The sequence below is a fragment of the Urocampus carinirostris genome, chromosome 3, assembly GCF_059441175.1.
Source record: "Urocampus carinirostris isolate Australia breed hairy pipefish chromosome 3, RoL_Ucar_1.0, whole genome shotgun sequence".
Classification (NCBI taxonomy): domain Eukaryota; kingdom Metazoa; phylum Chordata; class Actinopteri; order Syngnathiformes; family Syngnathidae; genus Urocampus; species Urocampus carinirostris.
This window is the reverse complement of record NC_142351.1, coordinates 15,203,911-15,222,598: the sequence shown is the minus strand read 5'-3', so window position 1 is coordinate 15,222,598 and position 18,688 is coordinate 15,203,911. Positions and strand designations below refer to the sequence as shown.

At 40.9% G+C, this 18,688-nt stretch overlaps 1 protein-coding gene across 1 annotated transcript; it reads left to right on the top strand.

Annotated features, from left to right (window-relative positions):
* The first annotated feature begins 4,717 nt into the window (after positions 1–4,717).
* On the top strand, positions 4,718–18,603 carry LOC148368905 (dysbindin-like). The gene is made up of 4 exons (XM_088330810.1): positions 4,718–5,097; positions 16,390–16,539; positions 16,656–16,805; positions 17,747–18,603. The coding sequence occupies exons 1-4, from the start codon at positions 5,055–5,057 to the stop codon at positions 18,046–18,048; spliced, it is 645 nt and encodes a 214-aa protein (XP_088186936.1). The 5' UTR covers positions 4,718–5,054; the 3' UTR covers positions 18,049–18,603.
* Positions 18,604–18,688: the final 85 nt, after the last annotated feature.

Below are 18,688 nucleotides of genomic sequence, written 5' to 3'. Positions count from 1 at the left end.
CATGACCGTCTTGGGTGCCGATGTCCTTAACTTGTTTGGGTGTTTGGGAATTCGTGTTGGCCATGGTTTTGTGTGTGTTTTTTGCTCCTTTTTCCTTTTTCCTTTTCTTTGTTTTTGTTTGTGTTTGTCTTGCTGTTGGTCACCTCTGTCAAGGGAAATGACCAAGGTAGATATTTTTGAAGTTTTGTATCTTTTAATCCAGGTCCTAAATCATTATTTCCAATAACTGTGAATAAAAAAGTGTAGTTTAGTACCCAATGCTGTCGTTAAGAATTATTCACACACCACGCAATTTGCAATCTCATTGCTGTGACTTCTATGTAAAGTAAAATAGCATCCGGAGGGTTTGTTTCCTCAAACGTTCTGTGGTCTATAAATGCTAGCCAGCAAGTACAGCTACAGTGGGTGGTTAAAAAGTGCTATACAGCACAAGGAAGAATACGAACTACAGAGATTCAGAGTGAACAAACCACACCATTTTGGGGTCATATTCCCCCACAGCCTTTTCAAAAGTTTTTGGGCTTTTGGGGGTACCCGAAGCAGCAAGATGGCAGACAATCATTTCTCTTTCCTCTTGGTGAGCCTCATGCAACTTGAAAATTTTGCCACTCTCTGCCTCCATCTTCTGGCTTAAAGTCATAATCTCACCATCAGTCAGCTCAATTCTCAAGTACTAATAAACTCTTTATTTTCCATGTTTTTTGTGGTTTGGGTTTTATTTGAAACAGGCATTTTCTTACTGTAATGATTTTTATGCTACACCAACCACAACAAAAACAGGAACGAGCATAAAATCTAGTAAATTTGATTTGTAACTGAAATTATGTATTAGTGGTGGACTCAACTTTGAATAAATACAACCTGGTAATGTCAGCAACAATATGATAATAATACACGTTAATTTAGAAATGCATATCAAAACAATAGGCCTTTGTGTCAATAAGCAACAAGTAACTCATAGCTTCAAAACAGCTGGTGATGTCATGATTGTCATGATGATTGGAATCAGCTGTGCCCGCTTAATTGACGCCAACCGCCGCGGGTTCTGATTGGCTCCCTGTCCCTATTTGAACCCAGTCCTGTCTGTCCCCTGTTGTCAGTCCGTCTGCGAACCTCTGTGTATACAAGGCGAGCCTTTTTTCGACCCTGACTCACGCCTGTCCCGTTTTTGCTCCCGTTTGTCTCCGACTATGACCTGTTTTGATCCTGACCACGTCTACTCTCGTTTCCGACCCTGACCCCGCTTTTGCCCTCCCAGTTTTTCCGTTCCTGACATCGCAATCGCTCGCTACGGAAGATCCACTTCCGTGTTCGGATCACAATCTGAGGGTGAGAGCGAATTACTTCCTGCGTCCAGCGAATACCGGATCGTGGGCGCAGCCCTTTCTCTTTCTTTCAATAAAACTGGTGGTAAACGTTACACGATTGGGTCTACCCTTTGTGCTGGTCCTGACAGGTGACCCCTGCTTTAGGGGTACATTCTTCTTTGTGTAGAGTACAAATTGTATTTTCTAGAACTATAGTACCAATTTTGAAAGAGGTGAAGGAAGAATTTAAAAGTATAAATGTTGTGTTAAAATAATAAATCATGACATTTAGACAAAAACTGTATTCAGTGATAGAAATACTGAAAAAGAGAATTGAATTAATATTGGCAAATCAAAACATCGTGAGAATAACCACATTCTCTGGTATTGTTTTGGATGAAGATTTGAAGTGGAAGTCACGTACTTTAAGGTACAAATCGGAAATAAAATGTAGCTTTTTTAAATTGTTACACAAAGGGAAGGACTCATGGGACAATATAACACTCTTATCTTGGTAGAATACAATGTTTGTTCCATATCTGATCTGTAGTATCAATGTGTGAGAGAATGTCTGTGAAGCATATACCGTATTTTCCAGACTCTAAGTCGCGACCCTGGCCAAACTATTACCAAAAAATAACCTGAGACTTACAGTCCGAAAAATAAAATCCAAGTCAACTATTTGAGAGAAGAACTGAATCCATCTTCTTGAAAAAAATAAGATCTAAGGAACTAGTTTTCTCAGAATAAAGGAGTTGCAACTTTGCAACTGCATGCTCTTAATAGCCCATTTGTCTCACTTTTGGGATGGTTATTCATTTAATGTTTATTTGTAAAAAAATATGGATGAAAATCTTCCCGACAGACACATTTTAGGTCCATTCTCTTTTAGATGGTATGGTTTCCAACTCCAGCTCGCTTTTTCAACAAAGATGGCCACCACTTAGATGTCTCATTTTGTCCCATTCTCTCATACTGTCTTGTCAGTACGTGCGTACAAAGCTTAGAAAATCAAAATGTGAGAGTATTTGTATATATCTGTAATTATCAGGAAGAAGCACAATGCAGAATCACATCTCATCTCATCTCATTAGCTGAACCGCTTATCCTCAGTAGGGTGGAGGGGGTGCTGGAGCCCATCCCAGCAATCATCGGGCAGTGGGCAGGGGACACCCTGAACTGGTTGGCAGCCAATCGCAGGGCACACAGGGACAGACAACTCGCTCGCTCATTCACACCTAGGGACAATTTGGACCGGCCAATCCACCTAAAATGCATGTCTTTGGAATTTTGGAGGAAACCGGAGTGCCCGGAGGAAACCCACGCAAGCACGGGGAGAACATACAAACTCCGCACAGGAAGTCTAGTAGCTGGATTTGAATCCACACAGGAGGTTCCCAAGACCTTAGAACTGTGCCGCACACGCGCTAACCACTGCGCCGCCGTGCTGCCCCGCACATATTGTACTTAATTAGGACATTGTTAATCACAAGGACAGGCAGGCAACGAGGCTACAGTGTCCAGAGCACCAGAAGCAAACACGCGTTACCAAATAGAGGTGAAAGGTTCGGGGATCCAGTGAATCCAAGCAGCAAAGTCCATCCATCCATCCATCCATCCATTATCTGCACCGCTTATCCTCAGTCGGGTCATGGGGGTGCTGGAGCCCATCCCAGCTGTCTTTGGGCAGCAGGCAGGAGACACCCTGAACTGGTTGCTAGCCAGTCGCAGGGCACACAGGGACAGACAATTTGCTCGTTCATTCACACCTAGGGACAATTTGGACAACCCAATTAACCTGACATGCATGTTTTAGGAATATGGGAGGAAACCGGAGTGCCCGGAGGAAACCCACACAAGCATGGGGAGAACATGCAAATTAGGAGGGTTAATTAAGAGGTGTTCCGCAGGTTCGAGAGCGTTCTCCATCCGGGCACCGGTGTTGTGGAATGCTTTTCCCCCTGATATCCGATCTGCAACCTTAGTGGAAATGTTTAAATCTAAGCTTAAAACACACTTCTACTCTATAGCATATGAATAACCTATACTTTTCGTGGACAATATCTCTGTATTATTTGTGATTGCAACATCCTTTGCCTGGTAATCCTGAAATGGGGATACCACATGTGCGGTCCTTTCTCAAGGTTTCTTCATTTTCCTCATGTTGAGGTTTTTGAGTTTTTCCTTGCCCTCATGTTGGTTGCAGATCATGGGATGGTGTAATAATAGTCTGAAAAATAGTCTGTGTAATAACCTGTAAAGCCCTTTGAGACTCTTTGTGATTAAGGGCTATACAAATAAAAATGACTTCACTTGACTTGACTTGATTTCCAACCTTACTTTAAGGTGCATTGACTTGGAGATTCCTACAAAAATTAGAGGCTTAGGGGAGAGCTTTTAGGTCTTGTAGGAATCTCATATCTGAGGTTTGGATTCTCTCTTTCTTGTCCTTGCAAATTCAAAATCGCTTGATGTATTTTCTCCCATTAGGAGTGTTTACTATCAACCTATCACACACTTTGCTTTCATACATGGTAAATGGTCTGCATTTATATAGCGCTTTTCAAGTCAATGAAGACCTCCCAAAGCGCTTTACAATGTGCTTCTCACTTACCCATTCACACACACACTCCCACACTAATATGGAGTCAGCCATGCAAGGCCCCGACCTGCTTATTGGGGGCATTAGGGATTTAGTGTCTTGCCCAAGGACACTTCGACATATAACACGGAGGGAGCTGGGAATCGAACCTGCAATCACTTGATGGTCATGAGGTTGAAAAGGTTGTTGAAGCCAGTGAGAGTGAAAAATGATAAAACATCAACAAAGGAGATGACAAAATGGGTAAGATTTGCTAAGTCTAATCATTCCAAGCATTTTATTTTAAACTGGATCTACAGTAGAAGTGTGTTTCTACCTACTGTACACAGGGTTGGGTAGGGTTACTCTAACTTGATTACTTTCAATTACTTTTGGATTACTCCAATACCAAATGTCCTAATAAAAGACAAAATAATCTAACTATGAATAAAATTATGACTCACAACACGTGGTAAGATTTCTCTCCTGGCTTTGATCTCTTTGATCTCCGGCAAAACTAACATAAAATGCGACAGAAACAAAATGAAAATAAATCCAAACAGCTTGCCAACATCATTTTTGCCGTTCCATGTATTCCGTTACTCCCCAAGCCTGCACAAAATTTAGTAATTTTATTCATAGTTAGTTTATTTTGCCTTTTATTAGCATATTTGGTATTGGAGTAATCCAAAAGTAATTGAAAGTAATTAAGTTAAAGTAACCCTACCCAACCCTGAGTACATTCCAGGGCTACAATCTTATGATGATTCTTGGTACGTTCCTCCACATTACGTAAAAGCCCCCTGATCCAATGACCCTTTCATTTTTAACAGTTGGTACAGGCCAAAATGCCTACTATCACTCACGTTGTCTCTAATCTGCACACTGTGCAAGACAGTGTGTTTGTGGGAGAAAGAGAGAGCGAATGAGAGAGCAGTGGGGGGCAATAAGTGTGAAGCAGCGTGAGTGGAACCCAGAAAGAAGGGGAGACGAAATCAGGGAGTGCACGGGGAGGAAAACTGTGCAGATGGAGTAGCCTGCTGCTAAATTGTAGACCAGCCATGACTAGATGATCTGCTTCGACGTGCACCAGCATCCTGTCCTGCAGCCTTGACAGGGGGTGACTAGAGAAATTGACACACATTACTAAAGTACATTGCTGCATCATGACATCTACAGGGTCAAGCAAAATCAACAAACGTCTGGCGTGTGAGTAATTAACTCGTTTTGTATGCTTTTGAATAAGAACGTCCTACTTGCTTAATTCAAGTTGCATTGCTCCATGTTTATTCAAAAACTACAGCAATCCTCCATGAAATGATGTCTTAAGTAATAATGCATGCTGCCTTAGTTTTACTTCTATTTAAAAAGTGCAAAGCTCAATACATTATTTTACACAATAGTAAATAATCCTTTGCAGTTAGTAAAGTCCATCCTTTTAAATGAGTTTGCCTTCACAGGAGTAAGGAACAGAAGAGACATAGAATAGAATAGAATAGAATATACCTTTATTGTCATTGTTGCAAAATGGGTTAACATATTGTGACAACGGAATTGGGCATGACACTCCAGTTTCACACATTCACAGTGAGGTAAAGACACCAAGAAGATAAGGGACAGAGAAGATAATGTTATAAAACAAGGAGGATAAGGTTATAGTTATAATTTACACAATATTTACACAAAGAAATGACGGCATGTTAGATGTTACATACAGCTGGTATCGTAAGGGTTTGTGCAATATGCATTTGGTGCAAAATAGTCAACATGGCCACACATTTGCTTTTTGGGTAACCATAGTTTCGATTTTTGTGCATCAAATCGAGTGTGGAAGGTCACTGTGCGGATAGTCTTTGTTACGTCCATCGTGGAATTCTTACAGGATGACAACGTGTGGTATGATGGCCGGAGTAGTGGCTCCTGCTGTCCAATGATCTCACACATGAATGATTTAGGCTTGATGGTCTGTTCGGCCGACGGAGAGGAGTGATTGGATAATAGCAGTAATACCTAAAGATGATGATGCTGTAACGCTTCTGAGAGCTGAGTCTCACCCTCGCTAATCCCTTAGGGGGGAAATAGAAGCTGAGGTTTGTCTAGGCACAATGGAGCCGTCTGGAGATTGATGAACTGTCAAAAGTGAGTGCTTGAGGAGTGAGAGTAGAATCCTCCAACCCAAATACAAACACTTTTTTACACAAAACACAAAAATGATCATGGGATTTCCACACACAGGTCACAAGGGGGTTTATAATCTTTTGCATGTGACTGTTAGGTTCAATAGCGACATTTGTTCTTGCAGTTCCTAGGCCTCTAGGTTTACAACTGAGAATAAAACCACGCACAGGAGCAAATAACGTATCTAGCTAATTGTTTACATGACAGAGCAGGCAGAGAGAGAAGAGGGTCAGCAGTTTCCAGTCACTGCTTGAGGCTAAAATACATGCTAATTATGGATGCCATCTCAATATTGCCAAACATGAAAAATTGGATAAAGGACTAAACAAACCCGGCCAAAATTCTCTGTTGAGCTACTCTATGAATGATCCAAACCAGTCAATCATTTACATTAAGTCACTGTATATATATCTGCATTGAATGGAATATGTCAGTCTTCTTAAAACCTCAATTTGAGAGTCTTGCCGAGTTCTCTGTTCCTCGAGAAATGTGCCTGTAGAAAGTCGATCTTTTTTCAACATGCACTATGGACGGCCACTGCTGAAGAACTGTACGAGGATTACATAAAAGCAAGCCTGAGGCTATAATGATTCAGCAAGAGCTTAACCGGAGAATGAATTTTCAAGTCAGTTCTCCTGTCTCAGATCACGAATGTCACAGAAATGTCTGCATTCTGGTAGGATCAATTCAATGTAATACGGCATAGCAATAGCACCAAGTAGCTTGTAAGCCTTCCGAGATTTTGCAGTCAGGAGGTTTGTGCTGTCCAACCTGTCTGCAAGAGGTCATTTTATTCCTCCCCAAAAAAACAGAACATCGAATTTAATTCCCACCTCGATCCATTTGACAATACCTTAGTCAGCTATTACTGATCACCCCTTTAGTGTTGCTGTTTTCAGAATGTAGCATACTCCCTATGACTACATTTAGACACAGAATAGAGAGTAGAATAAAATGTACTTTTATTGTCATTCTTTGTAACCATGCACACAGAACGAAATGTCCATACACCTGACCCGTACAGGGCGCCCTACCATCTAGGCTACCGAGCTGGTAACACACAGTATTAGGGGAGGAAAACAATTTTCAATCACCCATTTACCTTGATGAGCACTATGTATTACTTGTTTTTTCGAATTCCTTGTTCTGTTTGAAGTACGACCTCTACCAGGGACATGCGGGGAGGCAAAATCAGATCTCCAAATAAATGAACTTACTATGTAGCCCATTCAAGATTTGATTTGCAATATTTAACGTGTTTTTTAAAAAAGGACATTTTTTCTATAAAAATACACAAACTGTAGAATCGAAAACTGATACTTTTTAAATGTTACATTCAAGGTTTACAGATCCCTTAACCACGTGGGTTATCGGGCACTACTTTCTGTGGTGTGTCTTGGGTACAGACTTGTAGCACTCATCCCTGTCCAGGCAGTCTTTTTGGATGGCTCCTCCTCAAAAAACATTTATTACTTTCTTCCATTTTTACCAGTAGCAGGAGAAGCCTCCTGTCTTGACTCTTATACGGCACCTTCACCATTTGATCGCAGTTTTTGTCTGTGTGAAAGTACCTCCAGCTCCTCAGAAATCAGTCCTACCTCTGCATTGACTGCCAATGGCCCTAGCAAGTACATCTGCTGCTGCCCATCACAGCTCAATTTGCCCCAAAGTCTTCTAATACCAGATCTGAAATTACTGGGAAAAAAAAACATATTTTTCAACGATCACGAGGGGAAAAAAAATCCTGTTTCTGTTACAAAGTTTTGAGTGGTCTCGTTTTGTTCACATTCAAATAGGAACGATGGTCCGTGCAGCCCTTTTAAACGTTTTATTTTTACTTATAAATGAAATCCATGCGCTGCTCCTGTTAAATAAAAACATGGATAACTTGCCTGTAAAAGTCCTACTTGTTTTTGTTTTTTCCAGTTCGAACCAAAGCACGCAGTTCTATTGCAACTTCTCAGTGGGATAGTGAAACTAAAAAAAAAACTGTAATTCTGGGCAGCTGTTCACTCTTAGTAACAGTAAATTTCGTTGTCCCCAGGGTTGGGTAGGGTTACTTTTACTGGATTACTTTGAATTACTTTTGGATTACTCCAATACCATATATGCTAATAAAAGACAAAAGAAACTAAATATGAATAAAATTACTAAATTTTGTGCAGGCTTGGGGAGTAACGGAATACACGGAACAACAAAAAAGATGTTGGCAAGCTGTTTATTTTCATTTTGTTTCTGTTGCATTTTATGTTAGTTTTGCCAGAGATCAAAGCCAGGAGAGAAAGCTTACCACGTGTTGTGAGTCATAATTGTATTCATATTTAGTTTATTTTGTCTTTTATTAGCATATTTGGTATTGGAGTAATCCAAAAGTAATTGAAAGTAATCCAGTTAAAGTAACCCTACCCAATCCTGGTTGTCCCAATATGTTTTTATTTTACAATATTTTTAGCAAGATGGCGGCGCCCCTGTTCAACTGCGGCTACATCGGCTCGCTACAGTTTTTTACACTTCGGTCATAAAACCCAGTCTTCGACTCAGTTTTGACGGCGAACAAAGTCAACTCAAACTGTAGATTAATATACAATCGCAATTTTTTTGCTGGATATGCGATCATCCAGAAATCAAGCGCTCGGTGCTACGACCACTCGGGAGTGTTTACTTAGCCTCGGACTGCTACGTCAACAAGACCCAGCGGCCTACAAAGCAGCGAAGCAGAGTGGCAAGAGAGCGGTGTGATCGGAGGAGGAAGCGAGGTTGTCGGGCCGGGCTAACTGCTAGGCTAAAGGCTAAACCCTTCAAAACGCCTCTCCCATCCATTTTCCCCTCCAACGTTCGCTCTCTGGACAATAAACTGGACCATTTACAACTGGAACTAACATCGAACCGCGAGATGACGAACTGCTGCTCTATAATTCTGACGAAGACATGGTTAAACTTATCTATCCCGGCTGACGCACAAGGAAACTCTGCGGGTCAGATGTATCGACATTTAGTTCTGTATACACGTGTACAAGAATGACAATAAAGTATATCTGAATCTGAATGTTAACCCATTTTGTAACAATGACAATAAAGGTATATTCTATTCTATTTTAAATGTGAAAGTCAGTGATATTGGAAAAAAAATCCCAAAATTGAGCAGTTAAATGAGAAATAGCTTTTAACACTTAATCAATACAATCATTTAATATATTTCTAATTGTATGTATCCATGATGACAAATGAGGCACAGTCTAACCTGCCTCCCTTGACTGCACATTGTTGTACTCATCTCATTTAACTTTACATTCAACTTCGACAGCAGTCATTCCAGCTGTTCTCTCTTTCTTGACCCACCATTGTAAATCTTTTCCATGTGATTTGTGTTCCATAGTCTAGCTCAGGCTAAAGCAGCCTAACAAGGAATGACCCAATTGTGTTCATGGGCACGAAAGGCTAAACATGGATTCTAAGGAAATCAGTCTATTTGTTGAATTTGTTTTCCAAAGAGAAATGCTTTTAGAGAACACACTCTCAAATGCAAACACATATAGTGCCTGAAAACATTACATATATTTAAGTGTGCTTTAGAGTAAGCATTTATTTTTGTTCAATTCCATTCATTCCTTGTCTTCATGAGGGTTGCAAAGGTGCTGGAGCCCTTATTAGCATACTTTGGGCAGAGGCCAGGGGGCACCCTAGCCTGGTTGCCAGCCAATCGCAGGGCGCAGTTCGTGTTGAAAGAAAAAACAAAGCACCACGCATCAAGGTTAGAAAAAACACCATTTAAGGTCCGACAAAAAGTGACATTTTTGTTCTCTCTTTGTGGCTTAACTCATCTTTGAACAAATTCTGAATCAAGATTAGCGTCCAAGCTCCACTTTAAAACAAAACAGTGTGAAACATACAACAAAAATACAGAGAGTCCGATACCAGACCGCAAACGATCATCAAAATCCACGAAAATATTTCAATGAACACAAATAAAATATCTATTAACAAAAGAATTCTTTCAGAATTTTACATACGAAGTGGTCAAAGGCACAACAAAAACAAAAAAATGGCTATTGATGGTGATGATGCCATGTGTCAATGGGTAGTATGGCTCCCAAAGCGACATCACTTCCTCTCTGAGACTCTCTTTCAAAATAAATCCAGAAAAAACAGTAAACTTCAAATGAACACTTCCCGAGGAGCAGAACAGAGATTCTGGGCTGTATATTAAGGTATAGTTAACAAGTATAGTTAACAAACAAATAAAAGTATTTTTTTTTTACAGATTATTCTCATTCTATATATTTTTTTTCTAATTTCTACTGTTTTTTGGTTGTTGTTATTTTACTATATTTTGGCTTAACATTTTTACTTGAGTCTTTGCTGTATGTTGTCTCTGTTGCGGTATCACAAGCTGGCAAGGTCCTCCAGACAGGGCAGGAACCAATGATTTACTGGGCTGTGTTGATTACTATCTGTATGTTTTTCTGTATACCTACAAAAAGCACAATTATCAGCCAAATGACTAAAAATATGTTGTTGAACGAAGAAAGTTTTTGTTTTACTTTGTTTCTTAAAAAAATGAGTGTAGTCAGATATGACTCTGGTTTGGTATTCACCTAGATAGGGTGTTTTAAGGTATTGTGGGCGGAAGAGTCGTTGACTTGATTTGCCACCATTTGAACTTGTCAATATGAAGTGCGGGAGGCGGGTCGATTTATTTATGCCCTGCTGCAAGTTGAGACGATAAAAATGCTTTTATAAAAAATTGTGAACAGACGAGCTTGGACCGCAGTCCAGCCTGTTCAGACCAGGTTGGTGTCAACTGAGTACAGATGCTCTCCATATTCCAAGGTCATCAAGTTCACGCATCAATATTTAAATGTTCTAGTCTTTGTCTGAGTCATTCATATTTAAATAATTACATCTTATATCACGGTTCATGGACCCCTTAACTACTTGGGTTGTAGGGGCACCACTTTTGCTGGTGTGTCCAGGCGTTTTTTTTTTTTTGTTGGGTAGGGATTTTCTTCCCAACATGCAACATATAGTACAGGTTTATATGGTTACCAGTAGCAGGAAAAGCCTTCTGGATCATATACAGCACCTTCATCATCTGGTTGCTGTTGATTTTAAGGGTCAGCGTCCTAATGCTCTTCAGAGATGAGCCGGACCTCGACATTGAAGGAAATATAAAACCTTTATTGCAGGATTGCGTTGAAATATTGATTCGATTTTACGGTATATACTTGATTTTGCACAAAAAGGCAGTAATACATAATTGCAAGGAGTGAAGAAGGATCTTGGATTCTGATCTTGTCCTTTGTGTTTTCGTTGAATTTTGGGTGAGGAGAATTTTGGGTGAGGACAATTTTGGTAAATTAAGAGGCTGGATATGAAGTGGTTTTCCAGAAGTTTTTATTGGCACAATATATTCTATTCTATATTCTATTCTTCCAGACAATACTAGCAGTAGTCTGTCAATGACATTTTGAAGCAAGATTTTTAGCCTTTTTTGAGGCATACTATCGGTCAACAGGAAACCGCAACTTCAGTTTTCTACTTGCCAACTGTTTGCACACGTTTGTGTTATCAGCAAATTCTCAAAATTTCAGTTAATTTTTTTTGAGGCATTGTATGGGTCAACGGGAAACTTTAACTTCAGTTTTTTGCTTGCACCTTAGTCTCGAGGTTTCTTGACATCAGACCGAACTTTGTTCTTCGGCTTATAGTTCCTGACATTAGTTTGAACTTGTAGTTTGCATTGAAAATATCCACTTATAATAAAAGCTGATGTACTTCATGTACAAGAGGTCTACAGGAGCAATCAGGGAATTGAAAAAAGTGACATGGTAGGCTAGTCGTACATGTGTTACAAATATTGCTCCAGTAGCCTTGTAGTCCCACTCAAGGGCCACCAATGAGACGGTTGATTGTGATGATTAAATGAGTCATTTACTTTAATGAACTGCTTTGCAAAGCAGATTGAAACAAAATGGATCACAGTCCACTGTTACAATCCTGCAACCTAGTTTCCTGGGTAGGGGCTCAGACATTTTTCTTCGGATCAAATCAAATGTGGGAAACCACTTAACTTAATGGTTTCAGAGACACACACGGATCATTGGCAGCTAATAACCTGAGTCAGAAAAGCATGTGATTCCTGAAAGGAGGCTATAACACCAAGCAAGGATTCATTAGCTAAATTGCACCTCCTGCATGGCTACAAACACAATAAGTATACAAAAAAAATCCTATTACAGGCATCTTGTTTACTTTTATGTTGTAATATGTTGCCTAACATGTCAACTTTATGTCATCAGGATAATGTAATTAAAAGTCCCGGAATTTTCAATTAAGAAAACTCCCTGTTGAAATTGTTGTTAACTGGGTAAAAAACAAACCAGAGCCCCCAAATTAAAGCACTGAGTGGCTTCCTAGATATTGTGTAAAATAAGACTACAGGACTGATGCAATATAAGCAGCAGTGTATGGCGGACCTATCCTGCCATGTGTACAAATAAATGTATAAATTAATAAATGCATACCGTACAGCACTTGAGTCAAACAGGCGGCCCGCAAGACAAAACTCAGAGAAGCGCAAGAGAAAAACAAGCTGCTGGTTGAAATATGTCAACTTGATGTTGCCAAAGCCAGGTGCCTCTCACAAAGACACTGTACTTGTATTTATTTCTCTCTCTTTCTTTTCCACCCCTTTTCTCCCACTCTGTCTCTGTCTCTTTCACTCTCTGTGTCTCTCTTTTTCTCTTCCTTTGTTGCTCTTTGTCTCTTTCTCTCTTTTAACCTCTTTTGCTGTAACCTCCTTTTTTCCTTTTCTCTCTTTTCTTTTTCACTCTCCGCGCTTTCCTTTCTCTTTCTCTTCTCTTGGGACGGCAGCGGCTCAGGAGGTAGAGCACTCGTCTTGGGATCAGTAGATCGCAGTTCGAATCCCGACTCCTCCGTGTTACATGTTGAAGTGTCCTTGGGTAAGACACTGAAGCCCTAATGCCCCCAATAAACAGGTTAGCGCCTTACATGGCTGCACGGCAGCTATTGGGAAATGTGAAGCGCTTTGGGAAGTCTTGACTTGAAAAGCACTATAGAAATGCAGATCATCTCATCTCATCTCATCTCATTAGCCGTACCACTTATCCTCATTAGGGTCGCGGGGGCGCTGGAGCCCATCCCAGCCATCTCTGGGCAGTGGGCAGGGGACACCCTTCATTTTAATTTCATTTCTTTTCTCTCCTTCTGTCGTTGTATTTCTCTTTGGAATTCTTTCTTCCTCTCCCTTTCTTTTCCCCCTCTCTCACAACTTTTTATCTTCTGTCTCTCACGCTCTCTCTCTTTTTCTTTCTTTGTCCCGCCCTCTTTCCTTTTCCCTCCCCCTTTCTCTTATTTCTTTATCTCTCTTTTTCTTTCTCTTTAATCTACTAGTCCGGCCGCCGACAGAATATTTGTTCTATCGTGTGGCCCCCCCAGTCAAAATGAGTTTGACACCCCTGCTGTACAGCAATATCTAAATATATGATATAGATGCAATTTAAATGTTTACGTATGCATTTTGTCATTTATTTATTTTGTCATTTATTTATTTCGCCATGTATTTTGTCGTGTTTTCTTATGTATTTTGTCTTGTATTTTTTCATAACAAAATGTTATTTAAATAAGGGGGCAGCCTAGTTACTTGAGTTTTTCACCTGTCAGATGATCAGTGTCGGCTACTACACTGATCAACCAGTAGGTGAAAACTTAAACCAGTATGATCTTCCACCTTATTTGAAAAAAAAAATCGTGTTGCCACAAAATAAAAGACAAAATAAACGACATAATAAATGAGAAAATACACAAAATAAATACAGAAATGAATATATTACAAATTCAATGACAACATACATAGATATATGAATATATTGCATTTATGACATATATATCATGATGACTGATTGATTTCACCAATGCTGGGTTCCTAATTGGTTCCCCGTCCTACTTAAACTCAGTCCTTTCACTCGCCTGTTGTCAGTCCGTCAGCGAACCTCTGTTTGTACAAGGCAAGCACTTTGACCCTGACTCCCGTCGGTCCCGCTTTTTTCACCCGTTTTCTACACGTCCGTTACTGATTTACCCGTTTGTCTCTGGCTACGACCTGTTTTTTGACCCGACCACATTTTGCTCTCCTGTCCTGGCTATCGACCTCTGTTTTTTTTCGTCTTCGACACCACGACCTCCCGCTCCGGAAGATCCACTTCCGCATTCGGCTGTGAGCGGCTAGCTTCCCGCGTCCAGCTAACACCGGATCACGGGCGCTGCCTTTCCTCTTTATCTCAATAAACATGTGGGTAATGTTACGCATCTGGGTCTTAAATCCGTTCTGGTTGTGACAACATATTTAGGTATTACGTGAATTATATATCCATTCATTTTACATAACATGTATTTGTAGGTATTTATTTATTGATACATATATTTTTATGTTTGGCAATATCTGTCCCCCACAGCTCTGAGAAAAGTAAGTACAGAGCAGAACATTACTAATATAATAATCCCTGGATTATCAGGAGGGTTTATATGCTACTATAAACTATGTTTTAGGCGTAATCCACAAAGTGGAAAAACGTTATTTTTTAAAATGATTTTACAAATAACTACTGTTTTATACACTGAAACCAAATGACTAACCATTTTTACAGGGCAAGCATTTGTTTAACATGCAAAATTACTGTATAAACATTTGATCTATTATTCTTTACAATTAACTACTGTACCGTCAGATAATAAGTATAAAGACTGCTTAGCCAATCAGAATGTAAAGCACAATGCACGATGCAAATCCGTGAAGTGCCGATATAGTGAAAAGTAAACCGCGTAATGGTGAGGGATTACTGTATCAGCAAAAACTGCATGCGAAAATGATGAAAGGTGTTTCTTTCAATCGTCTATCGCGCGAAAGGCCCCTGGTTTGAGACCGGGTGGAAACATGTTGGCCTGGAGAGGGATGGGCACCACCATGCTGCAATTTCCCAAGACACACCCCAGGAAATGATGCCCCAATGGCCCTAGTGGTTAAGAGATCCAACCAACCAACATATCAACATGCGAGTTGATCATTGCCACTCAAAAATGAAGCAGGGCACACATTCCGACGAGATCACATCCAAACGCAGGCACACAAACGCGAATGCACTCATGCACGAATGAATAAGAGCACTGGTGACATGAGTCAAAGTGTCAGCCCTTGCAGCCCAGTGGGGGCAGGCCCACTGTGTCGAGAAGAATTTCGCAGTTACACAACCAAAGCTGGTCAGTTTGGCAAAGCATCAAACCCAAGGTAGATCTTGAGGAACTGCAAATATGGGCAATGGCTAGATACGTTAAAATCACACACCATTGTTTCAGGATGTTTTTATAATTGTTTTTGTACCCTTTAATACAGGGTTGTAGACCTCATTTAACCCCAGAGGCCACATGGTCAAAAAACTCTAAACAGAGGCCGGACAAATAAATTAATAGCATAAAAAGGTTAGTTAGCTGTAGGGCAGGGGATCTTTTCAGAGTCTGCCAATTAAAGTATGATTGTGATTCAGGGATGTAAGATTCCATTATTAAATGATAATGGGTGTTTTTTCCTCTCAATATTTTTTCTTTAATACTGGTACTAATCGACAATTTCCGATCACTGGGGCTGAAAAACAGTGGTTAGTGCGTCCGCAGTTTTGATGGGATCAAACCCAGCTACCAGCCTTCCTGTGCGGAGTTTGCATGTTCTCCCTGTGCTTGCGTGGGTTTCCTCCAGGCACTCCGGTTTCCTCCCACAGTCCAAAAACATGCATGTCATGTTAATTGGCTGGTCCAAATTGTCCATAGGTGTGAATGAGCGAGCGAATTGTCTGTCTCTGTGTTCCCCGCAACTGGCTGACAACCAGTTCAGAGTGTTGCCTGCCCACTGCCTGAAGATAGCTGGGCTGGGCTCTAGCATCCCCGTGACCCTACTGAGGATAAGCGGTGCAGATAATGGATAGATGGATGGGGATGTGAAAACCGTAGTTGCCTTAAACCAGTGGTTTTCAATTCTTTTCTGCTATTCACGCCGACCCCTCCCCCTCCCCCTAGGAAGAAGAAAACCTCAATGGCATTGAGAGCGCTACTAACTCCTAATGTAGTGGGGGCGCAATTGCATTTTATTTAAGAGTTAAAAAAAAGGTTAAACGGGCCCCTGGATAAGAGGTAGACTGAGTTCCCTCATAGCAGGGATTTCACAATACCTTAATGTTTGTAGACAAGAGAAAGACTTCTGTTTGTTACTGTTTGCAACATTGTGTTACAGTTTCAATTGTTGTCTTTATCCAGCGGAGACAGACAACTCCCAAAGGATGCTGGACAACAAATCGGCGCAGCACCTGAAGCTGAGGGAGAGACAACGCTTTTTTGAGGAAGTCTGCCAACAAGATGTGGACAACTATTTGCCCTCGGCCCACCTTCAGATCGACAGCAGAAAACGTAAGTTGAGATCAGGCATTAAAAACGCGGAGCAAAATTATATTCCAAAAATAGAACTCTATGAGAGGAAAGCTGTCACAGAACATTAGCACTTTATCAGCAGTTTGTGTTTGCAGCCCCCATGGGAAGCATCTCATCTATGGAGGTGAACGTGGATGTGCTGGAGCAAATGGATCTAATGGACATCTCTGACCAAGAGGCCCTTGATGTCTTTCTCAACTCTGGATCAGGAGGAGATGGGGGAGAGATAGCGTCACCTCTACCAGGTCATTTATTATGTCTTATATCACAGGACGATAGTGACCCCCCCCCCCCCCCCCCCCCCCCCCAAAAAAAAAAAAATCAGAATTTATCAGTCAATCCCGATGATTACGATTGTAATCTATTCTAGCCAATATGCCCTTCACAACAATACTTTAATGTACAGTATATACTGTACTCGCATTAGAGGTAAGACCGGGCCTAAAAATTCAGCCCGACCCAACCCGCGGGTCTATGAACCCAAGCCCGCCCAAACTTGACGAATTACCGTGATTTGATAACCGAGCCTGAAATAAACCCGTAGCTTTAACTTGCTACGAAAGTAAACACGAAGCTTTACTTTGGCCGAGCGTGCTTCAACACCAAACTGCGCATTTCAGCTGACCTACGCAGCTTTGGGTTTTACTTGGGGCCGAATCCCTCAAAACGAGTGTGCACTATAAGCGCAGCGCCAAATTCAGCAGTACGGCACCAAAGTGTGCATTTTGGCGACGTGCAACGGACGAAAGCAACACTGAAACTGAACGAAATGGCACTGAAAAGAAACTCTCATTCTGCAGATTACAAGGTGCAAATATTGAAATGTTTTTGCCAAAAAGCTGAAAGTAAGTTTGAAAAACTTGTAAGCTATTGGCAAGAAGCGGAAATGATGTCAGACGTGGGGGAGGTGAAGGGAGGAAGCGGCGCATCTTTTACCCAAACACCAAGGATAAAAAATTTTAATTAGATTCAGTGTTTTGGAGTTAAACTGATATTTTAACCGCACCATGACCCTAGCTCCGGCAGCCCTCAAGAAAATTCAGTTTGAGAATCCCGATTTAGCGAATTTTTCGAATTTTCCATGAAAATTGTCCAGTCCTAATAAGTGTTATATTACCATTTATAGAAAACCATAAAACTCAATATGGGTGTATGAACCCTTGTAAAAATTGCATTTTTTTTCCAGAGAGGGAGGATGAAGAAGATGAGGACGCTGATGAAGAGTCTGAAGTGGTCTACCGAGTGTGCCCTCCGCCGCCGCAACGGCAAAACGAAGTCCAGAGCGGGTCCAAGTCTCGCATGTCATCCACATCATCGGGTTCCAGCGATACAAGCGGAGGCGGAGCAGACACGCCCGTAATCCAGTCAGACGACGAGGAGATCCACGCCGATACCCAACTGCTGACCTCCATTCCCCATCCCGGGGATGAGGATACGGAGGACGAGGAAGAGGAGAGGAGATGCCTTCTGACGAAATCCTCAAAATGACTAGATTAGAGACGGGCAGGCACGGAGAATAGTACGATATTTTCCTTGTTCTGTCTCATTACATCTGCAGAGAAACCCGAGCATGCTGTGACTTGGCCTTTGAATATTTTTCGTGAATGCAAAAAGCCTGTGTGTTCCAAGATTTCTATATACTCTACTGTTGCCGTTGTTCCTTATTTTTCAAGAAAAAAAAACACGTTTTTTTTCCATAGATATAACGTAAAACAAATCTGAAACAAACCCCATACATTGCTAACAAGACTATTTTAGCTGTAAATGTCGTGTTTTTTTTTCAATAGATACATTGGTGCATTGAGGTTCACTCCAGAAACCAGTACTCCAGTCTTCTAAGAGTACATTGTGTAAATTGTTTGCCTTAAAAGGCTAAGGAAGGATTAGAAAACCCTTGTGGAATAAGCTTAGCTCGTTTGTGTTATCAGCTCGATGGTGTAAAATCGACCTTAGTTTGAGCTAGTCAAGTGTCTGGAGCATCACATTTGGGGGGGTGATTAAACTTTCATAAAACCCAGAAAAAGAATAAATGGTCTGCATTTATGTAGCGCTTTTCAAGTCATTGAAGACCTCCCAAAATGCTTTACAATGTGCTTCACACTTACTCATTCACACACACACTCATACA

What these genes read in the sequence shown, in the direction of transcription:
- LOC148368905 (XM_088330810.1), top strand. Translation starts at nt 5,055, where the DNA reads ATGACATCTACAGGGTCAAGCAAAATCAACAAACGTCTGGCGT. An exon ending in TCAGATCGACAGCAGAAAAC is followed by an intron (nt 16,540 to 16,655) that starts GTAAGTTGAGAT and finishes TTGTGTTTGCAG; the next exon opens with CCCCCATGGGAAGCATCTCA. An exon ending in GATAGCGTCACCTCTACCAG is followed by an intron (nt 16,806 to 17,746) that starts GTCATTTATTAT and finishes TTTTTTTTCCAG; the next exon opens with AGAGGGAGGATGAAGAAGAT.